This window comes from Haliotis rufescens, unplaced genomic scaffold (genome assembly GCF_023055435.1).
Source record: "Haliotis rufescens isolate VD_foot unplaced genomic scaffold, xgHalRufe1.0.p SCAF_15, whole genome shotgun sequence".
In the NCBI taxonomy this organism is placed as follows: Eukaryota; Metazoa; Mollusca; class Gastropoda; order Lepetellida; family Haliotidae; genus Haliotis; species Haliotis rufescens.
Window position 1 is genome coordinate 27,523,843 of NW_025963835.1, and position 23,821 is coordinate 27,547,663.

The 23,821-nt window shown below is 41.0% G+C and overlaps 1 protein-coding gene across 1 annotated transcript; it reads left to right on the plus strand.

The window, feature by feature from the left end:
• Positions 1–23,821, plus strand: LOC124140210 (Meckel syndrome type 1 protein-like). Its single transcript, XM_046507646.2, has 20 exons — positions 1–83; positions 2,083–2,242; positions 2,750–2,832; positions 3,697–3,766; positions 5,047–5,153; positions 5,737–5,868; positions 7,838–7,968; positions 8,604–8,649; positions 9,655–9,691; positions 10,694–10,750; positions 11,640–11,682; positions 12,415–12,477; positions 13,845–13,915; positions 14,250–14,328; positions 15,188–15,295; positions 16,724–16,857; positions 19,134–19,216; positions 20,258–20,317; positions 20,532–20,569; positions 22,334–23,821. Exons 1-20 carry the CDS (start codon positions 7–9, stop codon positions 22,417–22,419), a joined length of 1,665 nt encoding a protein of 554 aa, XP_046363602.2. The 5' UTR covers positions 1–6; the 3' UTR covers positions 22,420–23,821.

Below are 23,821 nucleotides of genomic sequence, written 5' to 3' on the forward strand. Positions count from 1 at the left end.
GAGAAAATGGCGGATCTTTATGAGCCTGATGTGGGAACTGCATATTACAGATCGAATGACTCCATCAAAAACCTACAAATCAAGTGCGTCGATTTTGCTCTCTTAGTATACGATCATAGGAACTATGTACTGTGTGTCTGTCATGAAATGTCAATGGCGTAGTTTCGATAATAAAATTAAGACAAATCAAACTTGTCGAAACTTGATCATCAATAAGGTCTAGGGCCTAGAGATCAATAATCAATCATTTACCATACCCATCTCTTGTCTTTAGGTTGGCGCCAGACCATAACCCAAGTCAACCCTATCAATGGAGTCTGCCCATACCTTCCATATGTCATGTCAGTTGTTGATGTTGTTTGTTTCTTTCAGTGTTTATATTAGATTTTAATTTAAAATATATCATTGATGGGTGAATATATGCCTCTCTGTCAGATCTATATAAGGAACTTACAAAATTATTTCATGCAGTACATGTAATCTGTTATTCCTTGTAGCTTGTATAATAGAGAGTATTCTCAGATTTTGTGTATTTCCATGCATGATATTTGAGTCAAACCAGGTTTCACAACAGTAAATGTTATAGGAAGGATACAGTTGTTTTACAATGCTCTGTTTTATGACTGCAACTCATTACAGCAACACCCATACTCTACCACATACATACTACAATTGTAGCACTAAGATTGCTTTGCAGAATTATTCCCTGGCATCAAAATATTTTTTCCAGTTGTAATGTCCTGGTGTTCAGTTGTTCAGGAGTACACACATTTTCACCATGAGTGAATTTCTAATTGAATATAAATCTGTCTTCAAGTTAATTATCACTCGAACCTGTGAAGTACGTCAAAACATGATCTTCCTGAGGTCCACCAAGTGCATGTAAAAAAAATCAATTTGTGTCAGACTAATCCTTACTTGTCCACATAACATCAATTTTTGAACACACTCAGTATCTCTAAACTTTATTAATCATACAGTATCACTAATTCCTATGGTTATGTGTAATTCATGACGCATGACACAGTCATCAGAGATCTGAGATTTTACTTGGCTAGATTAGTTTATCAAGTATGTTTCAAATTTTATTAATTTATTGGACCAGGAGCAACCTGGTGCAAGAGATCTTCATGTCAACATGCACCTGGTGCAACTAGGTCCTCATGTCAACTTGCACCTGGTGCAACTAGATCCTCATGTCAACTTGCACCTGGTGCAACTAGATCTTCATGTCATCTTGCACCTGGTGCAACTAGATCTTCATGACATCTTGCACCAGGTGCAACTAGATCCTCATGTCAACTTGCACCTGGTGCAACTAGATCCTCATGTCAACTTGCACCTGGTGCAACTAGATCTTCATGACATCTTGCACCAGGTGCAACTAGATCATCATGTCAACTTGCACCAGGTGCAACTAGATCTTCATGTCAACTTGCACCTGTTGCAACTAAATCCTCATGTCAACTTGCACCTGGTGCAACTAGATCCTCATATAAACTTGCACCAGGTGCAACTAGATCATCATGTCAACTTGCACCAGGTGCAACTAGATCTTCATGTTATCTTGCACCTGGTGCAACTAGATCCTCATGTCAACTTGCACCTGGTGCAACTAGATCCTCATGTCAACTTGCACCCGGTGCAACTAGATCCTCATGTCATCTTGCACCTGGTGCAACTAGATCATCATGTCAACTTGCACCAGGTGCAACTAGATCTTCATGTCAACTTGCACCTGGTGCAACTAGATCCTCATATCAACTTGCACCAGGTGCAACTAGATCATCATGTCAGCTTGCACCAGGTGCAACTAGATCCTCATGTCAACTTGCACCTGGTGCAACTAGATCCTCATGTCAACTTGCACCTGGTGCAACTAGATCCTCATGTCAACTTGCACCTGGTGCAACAAGATCTTTATGTCAACTTGCACCTGGTGCCAGTTAAATCAAGTTCCTTAAATCGAGCCCTGGAGATGATTTACATTCAATCAACCAATTAGTGTTGCACATGTTTGGTAATTGTCTTGTTTATTTATTATTATTTGAGGACAAATGAAACTAGATGTTGATGTTGCAGAGTTCGGCTGAAGCGAGTGACGTCCTCAAGTATCGTCCCATCCGCAGCAGCCAAAGAACAGAAGGAGGGCAGTGTGGAGATGGGAGAGATGGGGAAACAGCCCAAGCTGGTGGACGAGGAAGAAATTATCATAAAGTGGCAGGAAAAGATTTTCAGTCAGGTGAATGTTAAATATGCACTTGTGATTTGAACCGTATATGACCGAAGATAAGCCAAATTTGATACAGATTTCAAGGACCAAGTTAATACCTCAGTTTATCTATGGTCATATAAGGACCATTTCACAAACAGAAAGGACAATGGAGGATCAGGTCCCTTTTGGGCATTGTGAAATTTTGGCGCCTTTGACGACTCGGCCACCAGGAAACGTGAATATTAACCTATATATTTGTTGTATGCTGTGGAATTTGTCTTAACTGAACTTGTGTGGTGCTGAAAATTTGGTCATTTTTAGACAGTGGTCTGGATTATTGATATTTTAGTTGGAGTTGCTTCCCTTTCTGTCATGATATTTGCGCACAAGATTAATGACAAGTTATTCAAGTGGCAGTTTCCTGGTCTGGTTTTGACAGTGATCTGGATTAGTCAGAGCTGTGTTTAACCAATTTCACTGAATTTTCATTTGACTTTGTGTGTATTTGTTTTAAGATGGAGTTTTATATTTCAGAGGGAGGTTGAGTTGTACAACCAAGAGGCCAACTGCTTCAACATACGAGAAAAGACCTACCACGATCAAGTTGTTAAAATCATGTAAGTCACTCTCCCGTTTCTTGATGAAGAAACTATCCGACGGTTCTGAAGCTTTGTCAGTAAAATGTCCTTGCATGACACCATTTCATGTTTGTCCAAAGACCATCAAGAAAATGATTCATTGTCATAACATACTTGTTTATATGCATCAAACCATCCAGAAATCAGACATGGAAAACTCATTGCCAGAAAGTGTCTTGTGTTTATTTTTCAGCTCTATAGTGAGATATATTAGTATCCCTGTGTTACGCGTTTTCGGACGCTAAAGAAACGTTCATAGTTTTCTTGCAAATCACAAGAACTGTAAAACACCTTAAACATCTCACTCACTTGTAAAAGACAATATTATCTTCAAAACAAGCCATCATCTCAGAATTTACAATGTCTGTGTGATGTCACACCCTTGTTATAGCAGCTGTAATTGTGATAAACATGGCCGTCCGAAAATGTATGATGTCCAAAAACCTATAATCCGATGATACTGTACTGGGATGTATTTGTGTGAATATTTGTGCTGAATTCAAAGGGTCATGTGAGCTTGAATAATTACCTGTCCCTGTATCATGTCTCCATTTTAGAGCTTTTTTCACACACTACTTTGAATTAGAATTAATACCTGAATAATTTTAAAATTTTAAAATTTAGTTACAAGGGGAATAAGGTAAGCCTCCTGGTTACAGTGTTTGCTCATCATGCTGAGGGCCCGAGTTCAGATCCCAATAAGGGTACAAAATGTCAGACGCCCATTTGCTCAATTCTGGCGTCAACCACCGTGATGTTGCCAAAAATGGCACGAAACCTCACTCTTTCCTCGCTTGTGGATTATTCTCTACGTTTTTGAGAGCTGCACTGTTTGTGTTGCAGAGAGAGAGGGAAGCCCACCAACCGGATATTCACCTACACTGACGATGACAAGTTCTCACACGAAGAGGAGGTAGATGGTTATTTTGTAAACTTAATTTCCAGGATATGGATATTGTCCTATTGTGTCTGGGAAATAGATATTGTCCTATTGTGTCTTGGATATAGATATTGTCCTATTGTGTCCAGGATATAGATATTGTCCTATTCTGTCTGGGAAATAGATATTGTCCTATTGTCTCTTGGATATAGATATTGTCTTATTGTGCCAAGAATACAGATGTTGTCCTATTGTGTCTTGGATATAGATATTGTCCTATTGTGCCCAGAATACAGATATTGTCCTATTGTGTCCAGGATATAGATATTGTCCTATTGTGTCCAGGATATAGATATTGTCCTATTGTGTCTGGGAATAGATATTGTCCTATTGTGTCTTGGATATAGATATTGTCCTATTGTGCCCCAAATACAGATATTGTCCTATTGTGTCTGGGATATAGATATTGTCTTATTGTGTATTGGATATGGATATTGTCCTATTGTGACCAGGATATGGATATTGTCCTATTGTGTCCAGGATAAAGATATTGTCCAATTGTGTATTGGATATGGATATTGTCCTATTGTGACCAGGATATGGATATTGTCTTATTGTGTCCAGGATATAGATATTGTCCAATTGTGTATTGGATATGGATATTGTCCTATTGTGACCAGGATATGGATATTGTCCTATTGTGTCCAGGATAAAGATATTGTCCAATTGTGTCCAGGATATAGATATTGTCCTATTGTGTCTGGGATATAGATATTGTCCTATTGTGTATAGGTCTTCCGCAACCCATGCTTGCTGTAAAAGGCGACTATGCTTGTTGTAAGAGGCAACTAATGGGATCGGGTAGTCAGGCTCGCTGACTTGGTTGATGCATGTCATCGTATCCTAATTGCATGGATCGATGTTCATGATATTAATCACTGGATTGTCTGGTCCATACTCAATTATTTACAGACTGCCATCATATAGCTGGTATATTGCTTAATGTGGCATTTAAGAACAAACAAACAAACAAAAGCATATGAAAGTTTCCCGATGGTGTGGTTCGTTACTCATAATATCAATCACTGGATTGTTTGGTCCAGACTCAGTTATTTACAAGTAATTGTCATGAAGCTGGAATATTGCTGAGTGTGGCTTTAAACAACAAACAAACACGACTTTGTAATCAGTAAGACATTATCTGAGAACGTACCAACTGACATTTCAATAGACATTTTTCTGCCAGAAATTTTGAAAAACACCTGCTTTTTACAGTTTTTGTGACATTTCTGCATAACTTCCCTTGTCTTTAGGCCGTGCAGTTCATGACCACATCCAATTCGGAGAGATCCACGATTCTTGCTGAGAAGATGTCCCATGTCCGCCAGCGCAGGGTCGGGGGTCGACAACTCAAAGAGAGGTGATCATCATGATTACAGTATAAAATGTTGATTACCCTGGTAATCAGGGTTAGAAATTGGCACTAGTCCTATAGTCCTGACCCGTGAAGATTCCAGGGTAGAATAGGTCTTCAGCAACCCATGCTTGCCGTAAAAGGTGACTATGCTTGTCGTAAAAGGCGACTAACGGGATCGGGGGGGCAGGCTCGCTGACTTGGTTGATGCATGTCATCAAACCCAATTGCGTGGATTGATGCTCATGATATTAATCACTGGATTGTCTGGTCCAGTTATTTACAGACCGCCGTCATATAGCTGGAATATTGCTGAGTGCGACGTTGAACAACAAACCAACCAACCTATAGTCCTTGCCAAACTGCCCAATAGTAAAGGTATTCTAGGGACTAGTAAAAATTTGTCATTTTTAAAGGTTTTGCTATATGTTATCATTATAAGGACCAGTGGACTGAAACTGTTAGTTTCTACCACTGGTAATACTGAATCATTTTCTTTTCCTTTCATTTAAGTACTTGGATAATGCTGGATTTCATGAAAATCCATGAGCTTTGTTCAATGTCATTCATTGACAGATTTTGTTTGCAGAGGGGTCGGCATAGTCCCGAAAATCAACGTGGTAGACGCATCACCATCACAGGATTTGAGGAGGAAGAACCACATCGAGGCTCCCCCGATGGAGGTGATGTACGTCATGGGAGACCTCAGTCCCAGGGAGAGGTGGGTAGGATACTGTTGTGTGGCAGCTGAGATTGCTGTAAGTTTTCGTAGTGATAGTCAGTGGCAGGAAAGGATTGAAACACTGGTAAAATCTTGGCTGCTGTGGTGGCCAAATTGTAACAGGAAATGTTATTAGAGTTACCTCCCTTTGTTGTTGACAAACATGGCAAGATTGATTGTTCAAGGACGTGACAGTTTCTAGAAGGATGTTCTGTCAAGGGTGATCTGACTTGTGTGGACTGGATACCTGTCATAAAACACCAAATCCCTGACAGCTTAAAAAATTCTGGACATTTATGACTGCAGTTAAAACTGTGTGTTTCAATATAATTTGTTGATTATTCATTGATCTTGTGTAGTCATTCACCGATTTGACTGTTTAGTTATGTAAGTAACGATGTCTGGGTTTATCCAGTCTTGCTTGCCCACATCTTCCCGAGGCAAGAGAGTAAACTCTTTAAAAGTCCAGTTTTCACCCTTGCCGAACTAGGCTGGAATAACTGGGCTCGATCGTAGCGCCACCAGTGGCTATTACCAGTTATGTCCCTTCTAAGCCTCTCCTATGGACCAATCAGATTCCACCTCTCATATCACTTGCGTTTGCTTCACACAAAATGGTGGCGTCCGGTCAGGGCGATCTGATCGATAATAATGATCTATATTGTGATAAAACGGGTCTTACATGGCGAAATGCATCAAATCACATGAGCACCTTGATTAAAACCGTGAAAAGATTTGGAAAATATCTGCTGACAACGAGTTGGCGGTGCACATGCTTTACAAATCCTGCAATCGACCGAAATCTGCTCGACAGTTTACGAACCAGATTTCGATTTCGGTGCGCGATTTTTATTGGACTAAGCATAGACTCGTTAGTCCAGCCAAAATGTAACTCCATAATACCAGCCTAGTTCGGCAAGGGTGGAAACTGGACTTTTATAGTCAGTTAACTCTCCTGCCTCGGGAAGATGGCTCGCCCATGTCCCACTAGTCTATCCTCATGTCCCGTGAAGATCCGGGGTAGAACAGGTCTTCAGCAACCCATGCTTGCCCAAAAAGGCGACTATGCTTGTCGTAAGAGGTGACGAAGGGGATCGGATGGTCAGGCTCGCTGACTTGGTTGATGCATGTCATTGTATCCCAACTGTGTGGATCGTCAATCACTGGATTGTCTGGTCCAGACTTGATTATTTACAGACCGCCGTCACATAGCTGGAATATTGCTGAGTGCAGCGTTAAACAATGAACAAACAAACAAAAATCTATCCCCAAGCCCATCCCCTCAAAAGAGCACACAACAGAGCACTCAGGTGCAAGGATGCTCTTGGTCAGTTTCTAGTTCATTACGTAAGTAACTCTGTCAACCAGGGCAGTGTGTATGTTTAGTATGCAGTTCCTTTTCATTACCTGATCTGTTTGACACATACAGTAAACTACATTCATGCTAATTAGTGGTCCCCTTGAGTTCAGTATAACCGTAGTTTACTGAACTTTGTTTTCTTCTGCGAAGGTCCGGGTTAGAATTGGTCTTGTCATTAGAGGTAACTAACGGAATTGGGTGGTCCAACTTACTCACTTGGTTGATACTTGCCATCGTATTCATTGCTTAAATTTACAGACTGCCTTCTGGGTGGCCCAGTCGTCTAAGGCGCCATGATTCGCTGTGCAGAGTTGTGTCCTTTGGGCACGCCAGAAACCTATGATTGTGGGTTCGAATCCCAGTTTGCCCCGATTATGTTTCTAGGTTTGTCAGCACCATACCCGTGCTCGTGGGTTTCACCGAAGTGGTAAACATCTTAGACCTGCATCACTTCGGGCTTTCCTCCCACATTAAGCTGACACGCCGCAATATAACTGGAATACTGTTAAAAGCAGCGTTAAACCCAATCACTCACTCACTCACTCACTCATATAGGTGGAATATTGCTGAGTGCAGCGTTAAACAACAAACAAACATGCTTTGTTTCAGGGCCGCCCATGAGTCTGACGAGTATATCATGTGCATGCTACAAATTGATGCTAATGGTGTTCTGAGCATCCGACCTGACTTCAACAGAGGACGCAAACCGTATCTAATAGAAACAGTCTCCGTCGGTAGAGGTATGAGTTTACTACTGCTTCTTCTATACTCTCGCTCTTAGATTCAGGGGGCACGGGTAGCCTGGCTTCCTAAGCGCCGAAATTCGGCCAGAAACCTGTGATTGTGTGTTTCGATTCCTGTTCACCATACCCATGCTCGTGGGTTTCACCAAAGTGGTAAACGTCTGAAACCTGCAACACTGCGGGCTTTCCTCCCACACTAAGATGACACAACGTGATAAAACTGGAATACTGTTAAAAATGGTGTCCAACCCAACTCACTCAATCACCCCAAAATTTGGGGCACGGGTGGCCCAGTTGTCCAAGGCACTGCAATTCACTGTGCAGAGTTGCTTCCCTTGGGAAAGCCAGAAACCTATGATTGTGGGTTCACATCCTGATTCAGGCCGATTATGTTTCTTGGTTTGTCAGCACCATACCCATGCTTGTGGGTTTCACCAGGGTGGCAAATGTCTGAGACCTGCATCACTTCGGGCTTTCCTCCCCCATTGAGCTGACACTCAATAACTCAAACTGAATTAACTTTGATTAGCTTTACATGATGCTCCAGATGTAGTTTGACTGCAGATGGAAACTGCATCAGTACATGTTTTGTTTGGAAATATTCCTGAAATATTGACGTTCTGTCTTTCCAGAGGTGTTTGAGTATACAATAGAACACTCCTCAAAACCCATGAATAGGTAAGTTGAATACATGTAGCAATATACACTATACATCATGGAGACACTTGGTATCATGGAGTTGCAATCTATCATCTTGATACTCTATATCATTGAGTCACTCTATATCATTGAGAACTCTGTATCATTGAGTCACTCTTTATCATTGAGAACTCTGTATCATTGAGTCACTCTATATCATTGAGAACTCTGTATCATTGAGTCACTCTATATCATTGAGAACTCTGTATCATTGAGTCACTCTATATCATTGAGAACTCTATATATATGATTGAGACATGTCACTGAGACACAGTATATCATTGAGACATGTCACCGAGACACAGTATATCATTGAGACATGTCACCGAGACACAGTATATCACTGAGACATGTCACCGAGACACAGTATATGATTGAGACATGTCACCGAAACACAGTATATCATTGAGACATGTCACTGAGACACAGTATATGATTGAGACATGTCACCGAGACACAGTATATCACTGAGACATGTCACTGAGACACAGTATATGATTGAGACATGTCACCAAGACACAGTATATGATTGAGACATGTCACCGAGACACAGTATATCATTGAGACATGTCACCGAGACACAGTATATGATTGAGACATGTCACCGAGACACAGTATATCATTGAGACATGTCACCGAGACACAGTATATCATTGAGACATGTCACCGAGACACAGTATATCATTGAGACATGTCACCGAGACACAGTATATGATTGAGACATGTCACCGAGACACAGTATATCATTGAGACATGTCACCGAGACACAGTATATCATTGAGACATGTCACCGAGACACAGTATATCATTGAGACATGTCACCGAGACACAGTATATCATTGAGACATGTCACCGAGACACAGTATATCATTGAGACATGTCACCGAGACACAGTATATCATTGAGACATGTCACCGAGACACAGTATATCATTGAGACATGTCACCGAGACACAGTATATCATTGAGACATATATCTTTTCAGACAGGAGCAGGAAAGGGAGAGAAAGATGTACAGGGAGGTGAGTGGGTCTCTAAAAGATCACAAATTATGTTCAAGATGTAGACTACGCACAAGTCTGACGTACATTTTACATCTTCAGGACTGAAAGACGTATTTTCTGTGTGTCAAGAGTACACTCTGCTATAGACAGTGGTTGTGTGTTGCAGACCACATGTCATTGAGACACTATATATTTGTATGTTTGGCTTTAAAAAAAAAGAATTGGTTCTCAGGCAATGTTTTTTTAAACATATAGTGCGGGCAAGCGGTGTCCTTCTTTTCTTTCTTTTGTTGTTATTGAAACCAACCCTGGGAAAGGGACTCCCTACATAAATGTATTCCTTGAGGAGTAAGATACTGGAATACAGTATTTGACTACCATTGGACTTGGAATATTTAAGGATTTTTTGTTTTTGTCTTTTAAAATAGAAATTAAATGAAACGTACGGCAAACTTTATGATGATTGGGCGGTGCCTGAGAACCAAAAGTGTTGTTTTTTAGCCTCACAAGTTTACATGTCATTGAGACTCTAGTATGAGTTGTAGTTGTATCATGAGAGGTAGATGTGGTTTTATGCGTCCTGTGTTAGGTATCATGACATGAGCCAGGGGTACACATAAAACCAAATGTACCCTCGTGGTCCTGATACAACAAATTTATCTTGCTGACAACTTTCAATCAGCAAGATTAAAATAATTAAATTTTTTATTTTGTTAAAATTGAAAACAGACTGAAACCAGCTGTTCGATTGAGCTTATGTTTATTTGTGCTATGTCACGTGACTTTCGTTGATTCGTAAACAATAAGCAGTTCTTTGCTTCGGAGAGGGGTGTAGGAGATTTATTCCCCCACTAAGGAATCCACGTCTTGCCTGTTTTCTTCATGGCGGGATATGAGGTTTTATTGTCCCATTCCGAAACTTATTTCCGTCTGAGGCGGGTTACGCAAGATCACATGAACCAATCAAATCTCAACGTTCTGCCATGGAGGTAAGATAAATCTCATGTTTGTGTGTTACAGGTTTACAGTCGTCACAAGGATTTCCTGGAGGCCTGTGTAGGTCTGGAGTTTGAGGCGGTAGGTAACTGGGTAGAGTGAGTGAGTGAGTTGGGTTTAACGCCGCTTTTTAACAGTATTCCAGTTATATCACGGCATGTCAGCTTAATGTGGGAGGAAAGCCCGAAGTGATGCAGGTCTCAGACGTTTACCACTTCGGTGAAACCCACGAGCACGGGAAGGGTGCTGACAAACCTAGAAACATAATCGGGGCGAACCGGGATTCGAACCCACAATCATAGGTTTCTGGCGTGCCCAAGGGACGCAACTCTGCACAGCGAATCGTGGCGCCTTAGACAACTGGGCCACCCGTGCCCCCTGTAACCGGGTAGAACTATCCACAATAAACAAAGAAACATGATTGTGACAGAAGTAAAAAGATAGTCAGCCATTTTACATGATATGTAAATATCATTAGGATTCTGAAAATGTTCAAACAAAACAAACAGAAGATGGACAATGCTTGGCGAGATGACCAATCATCCTCTTCACAAATTTGAAGAAAAAAACACTCTCTCTGCACCTCAATTTCGGAATTCAAGCGCGTGAGTTTGACATATCAGTGTCAAGAATGATGTCCGATGCAATTCCCTATTTTTACTTGACCATATACTCCTTTCTTTTTTTCGGGTGGACAATTGGCTTTCCTTTGCATGTGTTTGTGATGGTTGCCACTATATATATCACCTTTTTCACAAACACCTGATATCATCACGACTTAATAGTTATTCATAAACACATATTCATGATATAGTCGGAAATGTACATTCAACTCCGCTTTGGGCCGAAATTACTCATGGTTTTGTTGTATGGGAATTCAAGCAATTTTAGCTTGTCATTGCACACAAATATTTTAGTTTTGTATGTTATAGTTATTATGTGAGCAGCTTGATGTTTGTGTGTTTTGCAGCCTCCGAAGGATGCTCTGAGACTTGCAGTGTTTGGAGAGATTGGTAAGATGGCCCACTTTAATCTGTTAAATATAATGTGTTGGCATTTTGTACATTTCTCTGTAGCATCATGTTATAACTGTACAAAGATTGATATTTGTAGAAGGACTATTATTAAATATATTAACATTTTTGTTAATTTTTCCCAGATTACCATATTTGGGCAATGAGAGAGATAGATTTCATGAAAGATATATATTATCGAAATTAGAAATGAAATAATCCTACAATGGTATTCAGAATACTGGTTTTAATCAACAATATTTAATTTGCCCTCATCTTGGTGTTATCTGTTGTGATCCTTCTGGAACACATTAAAAAGCAGCATGAAACTGTATCCTCCTCTCTTGCTGTCATTGTTGATTGTAATTACCTACTACCATACCTAGTGTGTATTATGCGCCTTTCTGGGTTAGAATAGGTCCCCGCAACCGATGATTGTCTTACAATTTTTGTTTTGTTTGTTTGTTGTTTAACGCCGCACTCAGCAATTTTCCAGCTATATGACAGCGGTCTGTAAATAATCGTGTCTGGACCAGCAAATCCAGTGATTGACTTCATGAGCGTCAATCTACCCAATTGGGATATGATGACATGCATAAACCAAGTTAGCGAGCCTGACCACCCAGTCCCGTTAGTCGCCTGTTACGGCAAGCATGGGTTGCTGAAGATCCATTCTAACCTGGATTTGCTGAGTCCCTCCCCAACATCTGGAAGTGAGATCCTGTTTTTCAGAGTCAGCCAGGGACTTCCAGTTTGACGATATCTACTTGCACTTCTTTGTGGACTTGCCAAAACGTGAGTTGCTATCATCTCTTATTCTCATCAGGCAGTATATCATTTTATTCAAAAATAGACTACCGTATTTGACGTAATAAGCCCCCAGGGCGCTCTCAAAATTAGAAATAGGGGGCTCTTATTAGAATATTATTTTGAGTTGAAAGATCGTAAATTTCGTGGTTTATGCCGACAGCCTGAAATGTTTATATACGACAGATATATTTTTCCAGAATTTAATTGCCCATAATTAAGGGTGCATATAACATACGAGTGCGTATTATACACAAATAAATAAGTCTTGTGTACATTAATCAATTGGAAGGGGTGCTAATTGAGATTGTTCACCAGCCAATATATTAACAAATATCGCAGTGGGCGCTTATTAGAGCAGGGCGCTTATTACGTCGAATACGGTATACTTCAAATGTTAAGGAAAGTACAGTCGAGTGACATTGAGATCTTCAACTTCAGTATCAGTGATTCAGAAGAATTCTTCTTTTGTGAAAAGTATTTCACACTGTGTAACATAACATGAGATAGTCAGTATTTCAGATACACCTGAACATGTTTGAACACACCTGAACACATTTAGACACACCTGAACACATTAAGACACATCTGAACACATTTAAACACATGTGAACATATTTGTTCATACATGAACACATTTAGACACACATGAACACATGTAGACACACATGAACACATTTAGACACATCTGAACATATTTGGACACTTGTGAACATATTTGTCCATACATGAACACATTTAGACACATCTGAACATATTTGGACACATGTGAACATATTTGTCCATACATGAACACATTTAGACACACATGAACACATTTAGACACACCTGAACACATTTAGACACATCTGAACATATTTGACCATACATGAACACATTTAGACATTTTTTACCACACATGACACATTTAGACACATCTGAACATATTTGGACACATGTGAACATATTTGATCATACATGAATACATTTAGACACACCTGAGCCTATTTGACAAAGCACGAACACACCTGAACACATTTAGACACACCTGAACATATAAAACCATCCATGAACACATTTGGCCACACCTGAGCCTATTTGACAAAGCACGAACACACCTGAACACATTTAGACACACCTGAATATATAAAACCATCCATGAACACATTTGGCCACACCTGAGCCTATTTGACAAAGCACGAACACACCTGAACACATTTAGACACACCTGAACATATCTGACCATACATAAACACATTTAGACACACCTGAATATATAAAACCATCCATGAACACATTTGGCCACACCTGAGCCTATTTGACAAAGCACGAACACATGAGAACACCTCTAACCATCATGGGTTGTGTGTTGACAGACTGGACTGCTGACAGGTTCCAGCCTCTGTCTTGGGTCACACAGACCTGCAGTTCAAAGGTGGAAGGCATCGTACGTATATTTCCTATACTCTGTGGCAATGAAAGTACTTTAACTACTTGTTAGCATTCCATAACAGTTTCAGTCAATGCCAGTGTCTGGCAAAACACTTCACCATTCTTCTAAACCTGATAGTCTCACAGTTGAATACTAGCCTACCATGTGGGGATTCTGGGTTAGAACTGATCCCTGACTCATCCATTAAGTCACTAGTATAGGATGCTGGGGACCAATTCTCACCTGGAATTACCATTGGGTACCACAGGTATGATGCCACTAACGAGGCCATGGCCGCCTTGACAGTCTGTTGTTTGTGCGGGTGACAACTTCGATTATTTTATTTCAGGACAATGTGGCACATTTCAGCTTCCCCTTCAGCTTTGAGTTGTTCTACAAGAATGATTCCATCAAACAGGAGGAGAAAGGTGAGGAGAGGGGAGCACGTCAATCACATTTAAGTCTGATCTTTTACTTCGATGGACCCGTGAAGAACCGGGGTAGGATAGGTCTTCAGCAACCCATGCTTGCCTTAGGAGGCGACTATACTTGTCATAAGAGGTGACTAACATGATCAGGTGATCTGGCTCGCTGACTTGGTTGATGCATGTCATTGTATCCCAATTGCGTGGATCGATGTTCATGATGTCAATCACTGGATTGTCTGGTGCAGACTGGATTACTTACAGACCGCCATCATATAGCTGGAATATTGCTGAGTACAACAACCAACCAAACAAACCAAATTTACTCCCATAAAATCGCCTTGTGGAACAGGGGCGTGGTCAGGATAGGTCCCAAGTACCTTGTGGTTGTCATGGGAACTAGCAAGATGGGGGATTGGGTGGCAGTGACTTGGTTGATCTCATGGCATCAGACTCTGGTATCATGGATCGTTGCTCATGCTTTGTTTAGCCCAGTCTTATGACATACTTATCCCAGTCTTGATTACATGCAGGCTGCTAAAGCTGGAATATTGCAGACTGTGAGTTATGACCACTTTCACTTCAAATCACGTTGTTTAGTAGACATGGCTGCTGTACTATTAACCATCGGTAGTATCAGTGTTAGAACTAAACTCAAATTCTTCGGTCACCCGGGTAAAGATGAAATACTCCTGTAATGTTAAAACAATGGGGAAATTTGTACTAGTCCCAGGCTAGTGGGCTAGCGTTAATTTCTAAACCTGCATTAATTAAGGTCCTAGCATAAATACACTAGGTGGTTTAGGGCCCAGATACTATCAAAATAGTGATCTAAGTCACTGACTCACTGGTGCTATTACAGATGAGCTGCCCAGCTTCCCCATCGTGCTGGTGGAGGTCCTGTCCTTGGATTCCTGGCACCGGTTCCGCACTGAGGGCTACACCTATCTACAGGTACCCTCCAAACCAGGTATGTACCTCATGTTTAATCCCTCGGGATCTATACCCAAGGATGTGTTGGCTAAATAGGTCCCCATGTTGTCTCTCAGTAGGTGTAGGTTCCATTGTACATCCATTGTACATCCATGGCTATTCTGGAGCTGAATAGGTCTCCATTGTACATCCATGGCTATTCTGGAGCTGAATAGGTCTCCATTGTACATCCATGGCTATTCTGGAGCTGAGTAGGTCTCCATTGTACATCCATCGCTATTCTGTACGAAAGCCTTATGGTGCCACTTTTATATATAATTTTAATTTTTTTTAATTAAAATTTCTCATTATCTCAATTATTTTCTCAAATTGAAGTAACAAGAAAGTAATCAAAATTTTGAGTTTTTGAAAAAAACTTTAAATAATGAGAAAATAATTGAAGTAATGAAAACATAATCAAAGTAACGAGAAAATAATTGAAATAATAAAAAAATAATCAAAGTAACAAGTAAACAATCGAAATTTCGAGTTTTTGAAATAACAAGAAAAAACTCAAAGTAACAAGAAAATAATTGAAAAAACAAGACATTTTGATTTGTAATAAATAAAATTATGGTACCACAGAGGCATCATTAGGCTTACATAATTCTGAGCCTGAATAAGTCTCATTTATAAATAATAAATCCATGGCTGTTCTGGGACTCATAAGGTTTTTGTTACCCCAAACTTGTCTTGGATTCGGGGTCTGGGAGTTGAGCATGTTTTAGGTTCTCCATGCTTGTCTCACATGTTCCACACAAATCTTTGTAACACCATACTAGTCCACACTAGGCACTCTATGGCGTTCACTGAATGCAACAATGTGATGTAATGATTATTTATTCATCATAGTCAGCTGATGTAATTTTTATGATATGTGCAATTCAGTACTATTGTACATCACTAGAAAGGGCAGTACAGGAGTTTTCATCTGTTCTACCACAGGCAGATCCAGAGGGTGGTCCAGGGGGTCCTGACCAACCCCCTCCCCATCCCCAACCCTTTGAAACTTTCTCCCACCACCCCCACTGAGAGAGGATTTTGTAATTTTGGACCCCTCTCTTTTAAAAATGCCAGATCCACCCTTGTGTACCATGCCTATCAGTGACAGTATCAAAGACAATTACATTTTGCAATGTGACGGACAGTGGATGAGTACTGGTGGCCATTTTTAAATCCAAGATGGCCACCACAAACCTGGCAACATCATTTTGTTAACCAGTGATGTGTTTTAAACCTTGTTGTCAAGATTCAACCCAAAATTATGTTTTTTCTCACATTATTCCATATACTATATACGTGTACCTGTCTCTCAGCAATGGCCTGACTGATAGGGTAGATGCTCCAAACGTCACCCATTGGTCTGTGTGTTCCAAATCTGTTCTCACGTGACTGGGTCAGTACCACTGTCCTCTCCTTGTTACAGGTGTGTACCATGAAACCAGTCACTGCTGGCGCCCTGTCGGACAGTCCATCTCAGCCCAGCTACGCAGGTTCTTCATTGGGGGGTCTCCTGAACTGGAGGATCCTACCTATGCGGCAGTGCCTAGCACGTTTGATGTGAGTTGATGCAGGCAGCATGTACAAAGGTGTCATGTTGTATTATTTCCTGTGTTGTACACGATTTGAAGTCTTCATGTAATGCAGTCTGAATAGTGAATAATGCAGGTATGAAAATTTTAATGTTGAGGTCAGTTTTGTCCTTGTAGAACATTTATCTGATAATACCAGTAAACCTGATCTGTGAAAATCCAGGTCAGCAGCCTCGTAAAAGGCGACTATGCTTGTCGTAAAAGGCGACTATGCTTGTCGTAAAAGGTGACTATGATTGTCGTAAAAAGTGACTGATTGTCGTAAAAGGCGACTATGCTTGTCATAAAAGGCGACTGTGCTTGTCGTAAAAGGTGACTATGATTGTCGTAAAAGGTGACTATGATTGTCGTAAAAGGCGACTCTGATTGTCGTAAAAGGTGACTATGCTTGTCATAAAAGGTGACTATGCTTGTCGTAAAAGGTGACTATGCTTGTCGTAAATAGCGACTATGCTTGTCGTAAAAGGTGACTATGCTTGTTGTAAAAGGTGACTATGCTTGTCGTAAAAGGCGACTATGCTTGTCGTAAAAGGTGACTATGCTTGTCGTAAAAGGTGACTATGCTTGTAAAAGGCGACTATGATTGTCGTAAAAGGTGACTATGCTTGTCGTAAAAGGCAACTATGATTGTCGTAAAAGGTGACTATGCTTGTCGTAAAAGGTGACTATGCTTGTAAAAGGCAACTATGATTGTCGTAAAAGGTGACTATGCTTGTCGTAAAAGGCAACTATGATTGTCGTAAAAGGTGACTATACTTGTTGTTAAGGCGACTATGATTGTTGTAAAAGGTTACTATGCTTGTCGTAAAAGGCAACTATGATTTTCGTAAAAGGTGACTATGCTTGTTTTAAAATGGGAGTTTGCTTGTTGTAAGAGGCGACTAATGGGATCGGGTCTTAAGCTGACTTGGTTGATGCATGTCATCATATCACAATCACGTGGATCAATGCTCATGTTGTCAATCACTGGATTGTCTAGTCCATACTGGATTATTTACAAACCACCATCAAATAGCTGAAATATTTCTGAGTGTGGTGTTAAACAACAAACAAACAAACAAACAAACAAACAAACCTGTTCCCAAGATCGCGTTTCAAGGCTTGTCAGCACCATACATGTGTTCGTGGGTTTCGGGCCTACTTCATTCCACATCAAGATGACACGCTGCGATATAACTGAAGGACTGATCAATGCAATGTTCAATCCAAGTCACTCGCTCTGTGTTGAATCAGTTGAAATGTTTGTAAAATCACCCCATTTGTTGGTTACATCATTAACCCTCTAACTGTCGGTTACATCATTAACCCTCCACCTGTTAGTTACATCATTAACCCTCCACCTGTCGGTTACATCATTAACCCTCTACCTGTTAGTTACATCATTAACCCTCCACCTGTCGGTTACATCATTAACCCTCTACCTGTTGGTTACATCATTGACCCTCCACCTGTTGGTTACATCATTAACACTCCACCTGTTGGTTACATCAATAACACTCCACCTGTTGGTTACATCATTAACCCTCTACCTGTTGGTTACATCATTGACCCTCCACCTGTTGGTTACATCATTAACACTCCACCTACTGGTTACATCATTAACCCTCTACCTGTTGGTTACATCATTAACCCTCCACCTGTTGGTTACATCATTAACCCTCCACCTGTCGGTTACATCATTAACCCTCTACCTGTTGGTTACATCATTGACCCTCCACCTGTTGGTTACATCATTAACACTCCACCTGTTGGTTACATCAATAACACTCCACCTGTTGGTTACATCATTAACACTCCACCTGTTGGTTACATCATTAACACTCCACCTACTGGTTACATCATTAACACTCCACCTACTGGTTACATCATTAACACTCCACCTGTTGGTTACATCATTAACACTCCACCTGTTGGTTACATCATTAACACTCCACCTGTTGGTTACATCATTAACACTCCACCTACTGGTTACATCATTAACGCTCCACCTGTTGGTTACATCATTAACACTCCACCTACTGGTTACATCATTAACACTCCACCTGTTGGTTACATCATTAACACTCCACCTGTTGGTTACATCATTAACACTCCACCTACTGGTTACATCATTAACACTCCACCTGTTGGTTACATCATTAACACTCCACCTGTTGGTTATATCATTAACACTCCACCTGTTGGTTACATCATTAACCCTCCACCTGTTGGTTATATTAACCCTCCACCTTTTACATGTTCCAGGGCAGCCACCTAAGCAAGTTTGGATTTCACACGGAGACATCGGGCAGTCTGACATACCGCTTGAATGTCATCATGCAGTCCAGGTAGGAGCCCCTGTACTCACTGGGACCTATTGTCTGTCATATAAAGTAGGCGTCACATCTCCTGCAGCTTGTCCAACTGCATGTCAGTCTTCACCTGCATGTCAGTCTCTTGTGAATGTTTCCCACATTAAACGTGCTGCACAAATCATCCACTATTATAAAGCAGAAAGCAGATGGTTCATTGGGTACACTTAAGATGGCTTGAATATATCATATATTTACTCTTCTTTTGGTAGGGATATTTATGTCTTTCCATGATACACAAAAGGGATTGTCATAATATGTCAAGTGTGTAATTAAATGAAGTGACATATCTCTATGACAAGTTGAGTGGTATGTATAAAAGGAAGCTTATCGCAGATGGTTCATTTGGTGTAGAATACACTTAACTCGCACTTTAGGTCCGGATCGGGCATTAGCACGTTATATCTGTCATAAGGACAAACTAGAATAAGGATTGGGTGGTCCAGCTCACTCACTCACTCACTCACTCACTCACTCACTCACTCACTCACCCAAACACCCACTCACTCACTCACTCACTCACTCACTCACTCACTCACTCACTCACTCACTCACTCACCCACTCACTCACTCACTCACTCACTCACCCACTCACTCATCTACCCACCCACCCAAACACCCACTCACTCACTCACTCACTCACTCACTCACTCACTCACTCACTCACTCATTTACTCACTCACTCACTCACTCACCCACCCACCCAATCACTCACTCACTCACTCACTCATCTACCCACCTACCCAAACACCCACTCACTCACTCACTCACTCACTCACTCACCCAAACCACCCACCCATCCAATCACTCACTCACTCACTCACTCACTCACTCATTCACTCACTCACTCACTCACTCACTCACTCACTCACTCACTCACTCACTCACTCACTCACTCACTCACTCACTCACTCACTCACTCACTCACTCACTCACTCACTCACTCACCCACCAACCCACTCACTCACTCCATGAGATACTATTTCCTCAGACAAGTGTATTTGTGATATGTTTCAGAGCATTTATGGAGAAGAAGGCCAACAAGAGATCTGTGGGCTCCCTCCTGGACAACCTGGGGTAGGTGTCACTGCGTCCTCCCAATGCCACAAATCGGCCGTAATTCCATATTGGATGCATTAAGCACTGGTTTCACACAAACTGTCCTTTATTTACAATTAATATCTCATCCTTGGAGGTGCAATAGCTTGACATTTGTCCGGCTCATATCAAATTTGCTGCTGATGGAGACCTTACATGTACAACGAGTTAACTGTTGTGTTTCATTTTGCAGAATCACCGCCATGCAAGCCAACATTTCAAACGTCATTGGTGAGTTTCACTGTAATTTCAAGCAATACAGTAAACTGGGATACCAACAAGGCTGTATGTGATGCTGAATGGTAATGAGGCAGAATTAGGTTCTCAAAGTCCCCTGTGACCAAGTGGAGCTGAAATGTTTCCCAGGAGCTCATGCTATAGGTCCCCATTGGAAACTGTTTTACGTGTTATCAAGGTATATCTCCCCTTGGGGAACAGTTTCGCATGTTCTCAGCTCCCCTTTTTGGGAACAGTTTAACAGGAGCTCAAGTAATAGCTCCCCTTTTGGGAACAGTTCCCCATGTTTATTCTGTAGGTCCCTTGTTGGGAAAAGTTTCCCAGGTGTCATTGTTATAGGTCTTCTGTTGGGAACAGTTTCCCAGGGGTCATTGTTATAGGTCTTCTGTTAGGAACAGTTTCCAAGGGTCATTGTTATAGGTCTTCTGTTGGGAACAGTTTCCCAGGGGTCATTGTTATAGGTCTTCTGTTAGGAACAGTTTCCCAGGGTCATTGTTATAGGTCTTCTGTTGGGAACAGTTTCCCAGGGGTCATTGTTATAGGTCTTCTGTTGGGAACAGTTTCCTAGGGGTCATTGTTATAGGACTTCTGTTGGGAACAGTTTGCCTGGGGTCATTGTTATAGGTTTTCTGTTGGGAACAGTTTCCCAGGGTTCAATGTTATAGGTCTTCTGTTAGGAACAGTTTCCCGGGGGTCAATGTTATAGGTCTTCTGTTGGGAACAGTTTCATGGGGGTCATTGTTATAGGTCTTCTGTTGGGAACAGTTCCCCTAGGGTCATTGTTATAGGTCTTCTATTGGGAACAGTTTCCCGGGGGTCAATGTTATAGGTCTTCTGCTTGGAGCAGTTTCCCAGGGGTCATTGTTATAGTTCTTCTGTTGGGAACAGTTTCCCAGGGGTCATTGTCATAGGTCTTCTGTTGGGAACAGTTCCCCTAGGGTCATTGTTATAGGTCTTCTATTGGGAACAGTTTCCCAGGGGTCAATGTTATAGGTCTTCTGCTGGGAGCAGTTTCCCAGGGGTCTTTGTTATAGTTCTTCTGTTGGGAACAGTTTCCCGGGGGTCAATGTTATAGTTCTTCTGTTGGGAACAGTTTCCCAGGGGTCATTGTTATAGGTCTTATGTTGGGAGCAGTTTCCCAGGGGTCATTGTCATAGGTCTTCTGTTGGGAACAGTTTCCCAGGGGTCAATGTTATAGGTCTTCTGCTGGGAGCAGTTTGCCTGGGGTCATTGTTATAGGTCTTCTGTTGGGAACAGTTTCCCAGGGGCCATTGTTATGAACGGTTTCCATGGAGCTCATGGTCTTGAGGAAACAATATAGGTTCCCATGTAGTTTGCCAGAATCAGTTTGTTAGTTTGTTTGTTTAACGCCACACTCAACAGTATTTCAGCTATATGATGGCGGTCTGTAAATAATAATCAAGTCTGGGCCAGACAATCCAGTAACTGACATCATGAGCATTGATCTACACTATTTGAATACGATGACATGCATCAACCAAGTCAGCAAGTCTGACCACCTGATCCCATTAGTCACCTCTTATGACAAACATACGCCTGTTACGGCAAGCATGGGTTCCTTAAGACCTATTTGACCCCGGATCTTGACAGGTACCAGCATCAGTTATTATGTGGCTGTAATACCTGGCACTTGCGATGGACCAGTTGTATTTCAGGCTGTCAAAGTATTGCTGTTAGAACATGATTTTGTGTTTTGTAAGTTTCGACCATTACTGATACCTTCCTTGTCTCTGTCAGATGCCTTCAAGGAAGCCCGCATGAAGATGATGAATGCACGACACAATGCCGAGAGGGAACTGCTGCGAGATACCAAGGAGTTGTGATGAGGTGTCAGGAAAACAGCATCCAGACTACGTTCTGCAGCCTCATCAGAACAGTAGACCATTTCGACATTCTGTCACGTCGTAAAGACAGTCCTGCAAGTGACCTTGTTCTCAACACAAGCCATATAAGTATAAAGATCGATCAGAACAGTAGACCATTTTGACAGTAGTGACGTGTGTTCTGTCACGTCGTAAAGACAGTCCTGCAAGTGACCTTGTTCTCAACACAAGCCATATAAGTATAAAGATCGATCAGAACAGTAGACCATTTCGACATTAGTGATGTGTGTTCTCTCAAATTGTAAAGACAGTCCTGCAAGTGACCTTGTTCTCAATGCAAGTCATACAAGTATAAAGATTGATCAGAACAGTAGACCATTTTGACATTAGTGACGTGTGTTCTTTCAAGTCGTAAAGACAGTCCTGCAAGTGACCTTGTTCTCAATGCAAGCCATACAAGTATATTACACCATGCAGAATATACCCTAGTTTTGTAGGGCAAGGTAGAACCCTGGTACAGTGTGACATCTGCTGTTATTGACTCAAATTCATCACGTTTACAGATTAATGGCCATTTATTGTCTTGAAGATTTGGTTTAAGGTAAAAAATATTGCATTATTCACCAGTGTCACTTTGAAGAGCCTCCATGAATATTTTCATGTTTTATGTGTATGTATATTTATAAGGAGACAATGATACAATGAAATGGTTATAAATTTTTGAGTTGGATGTGAAGATGATGCAGAGGAAACAGTTAAGAAACAATCAAGAAACAATCAAGAAACAATAGGCTTTGTCAGTCTCACAATGAGCAGCATTCCACTACAGAACAATGTTACAAAGTGTTTGTATGGCATTTAGAAGTGATACACACAAGGAAGCGAATTAATGTATATATATATATATGTTCTTCATAGGATTTATTCACCTGAGTAAGTATATACTCCATATAAACGTGCTCCTCATAATATAGAAGTTGACATCCATAAATGCTCTTCCTTATGTAATGTGTCTATCATTGTGATAAATGTAATTATTTTGTCATGAATTATAGAAAAATGGTCATTTTTGTGAGACTCGTGTCATGATACACTGAAGCACAATGAAAATGCATAATGTACTTTACCTCGAAACGAATGACAAGAAAATTATTTTACTCAGTGCATCTCGAAACATTGAATGAGATTCAAAACCGTGACATTTTGTTGTCGTTGGTTATATTATGCCTGAAACACAGAACTTAATTTGATGTTTGTAGCTATTTTGCCAAATATTACAGTGTATATTACCACCCTGAGTCCAGGGCCCCGTTCCACAAAGCAGTCTTAGCGCTAAGATGGTCGTAACTCCCATGATTTAACACTGGCTTACGATATTCATAGCGCTAAGATCGCTTTGTGG

What these genes read in the sequence shown, in the direction of transcription:
- LOC124140210 (XM_046507646.2), top strand. Translation starts at nt 7, where the DNA reads ATGGCGGATCTTTATGAGCCTGATGTGGGAACTGCATATTACAGATCG. An exon ending in AACAGTCTCCGTCGGTAGAG is followed by an intron (nt 7,969 to 8,603) that starts GTATGAGTTTAC and finishes CTGTCTTTCCAG; the next exon opens with AGGTGTTTGAGTATACAATA. An exon ending in CATCAAACAGGAGGAGAAAG is followed by an intron (nt 14,329 to 15,187) that starts GTGAGGAGAGGG and finishes GTGCTATTACAG; the next exon opens with ATGAGCTGCCCAGCTTCCCC.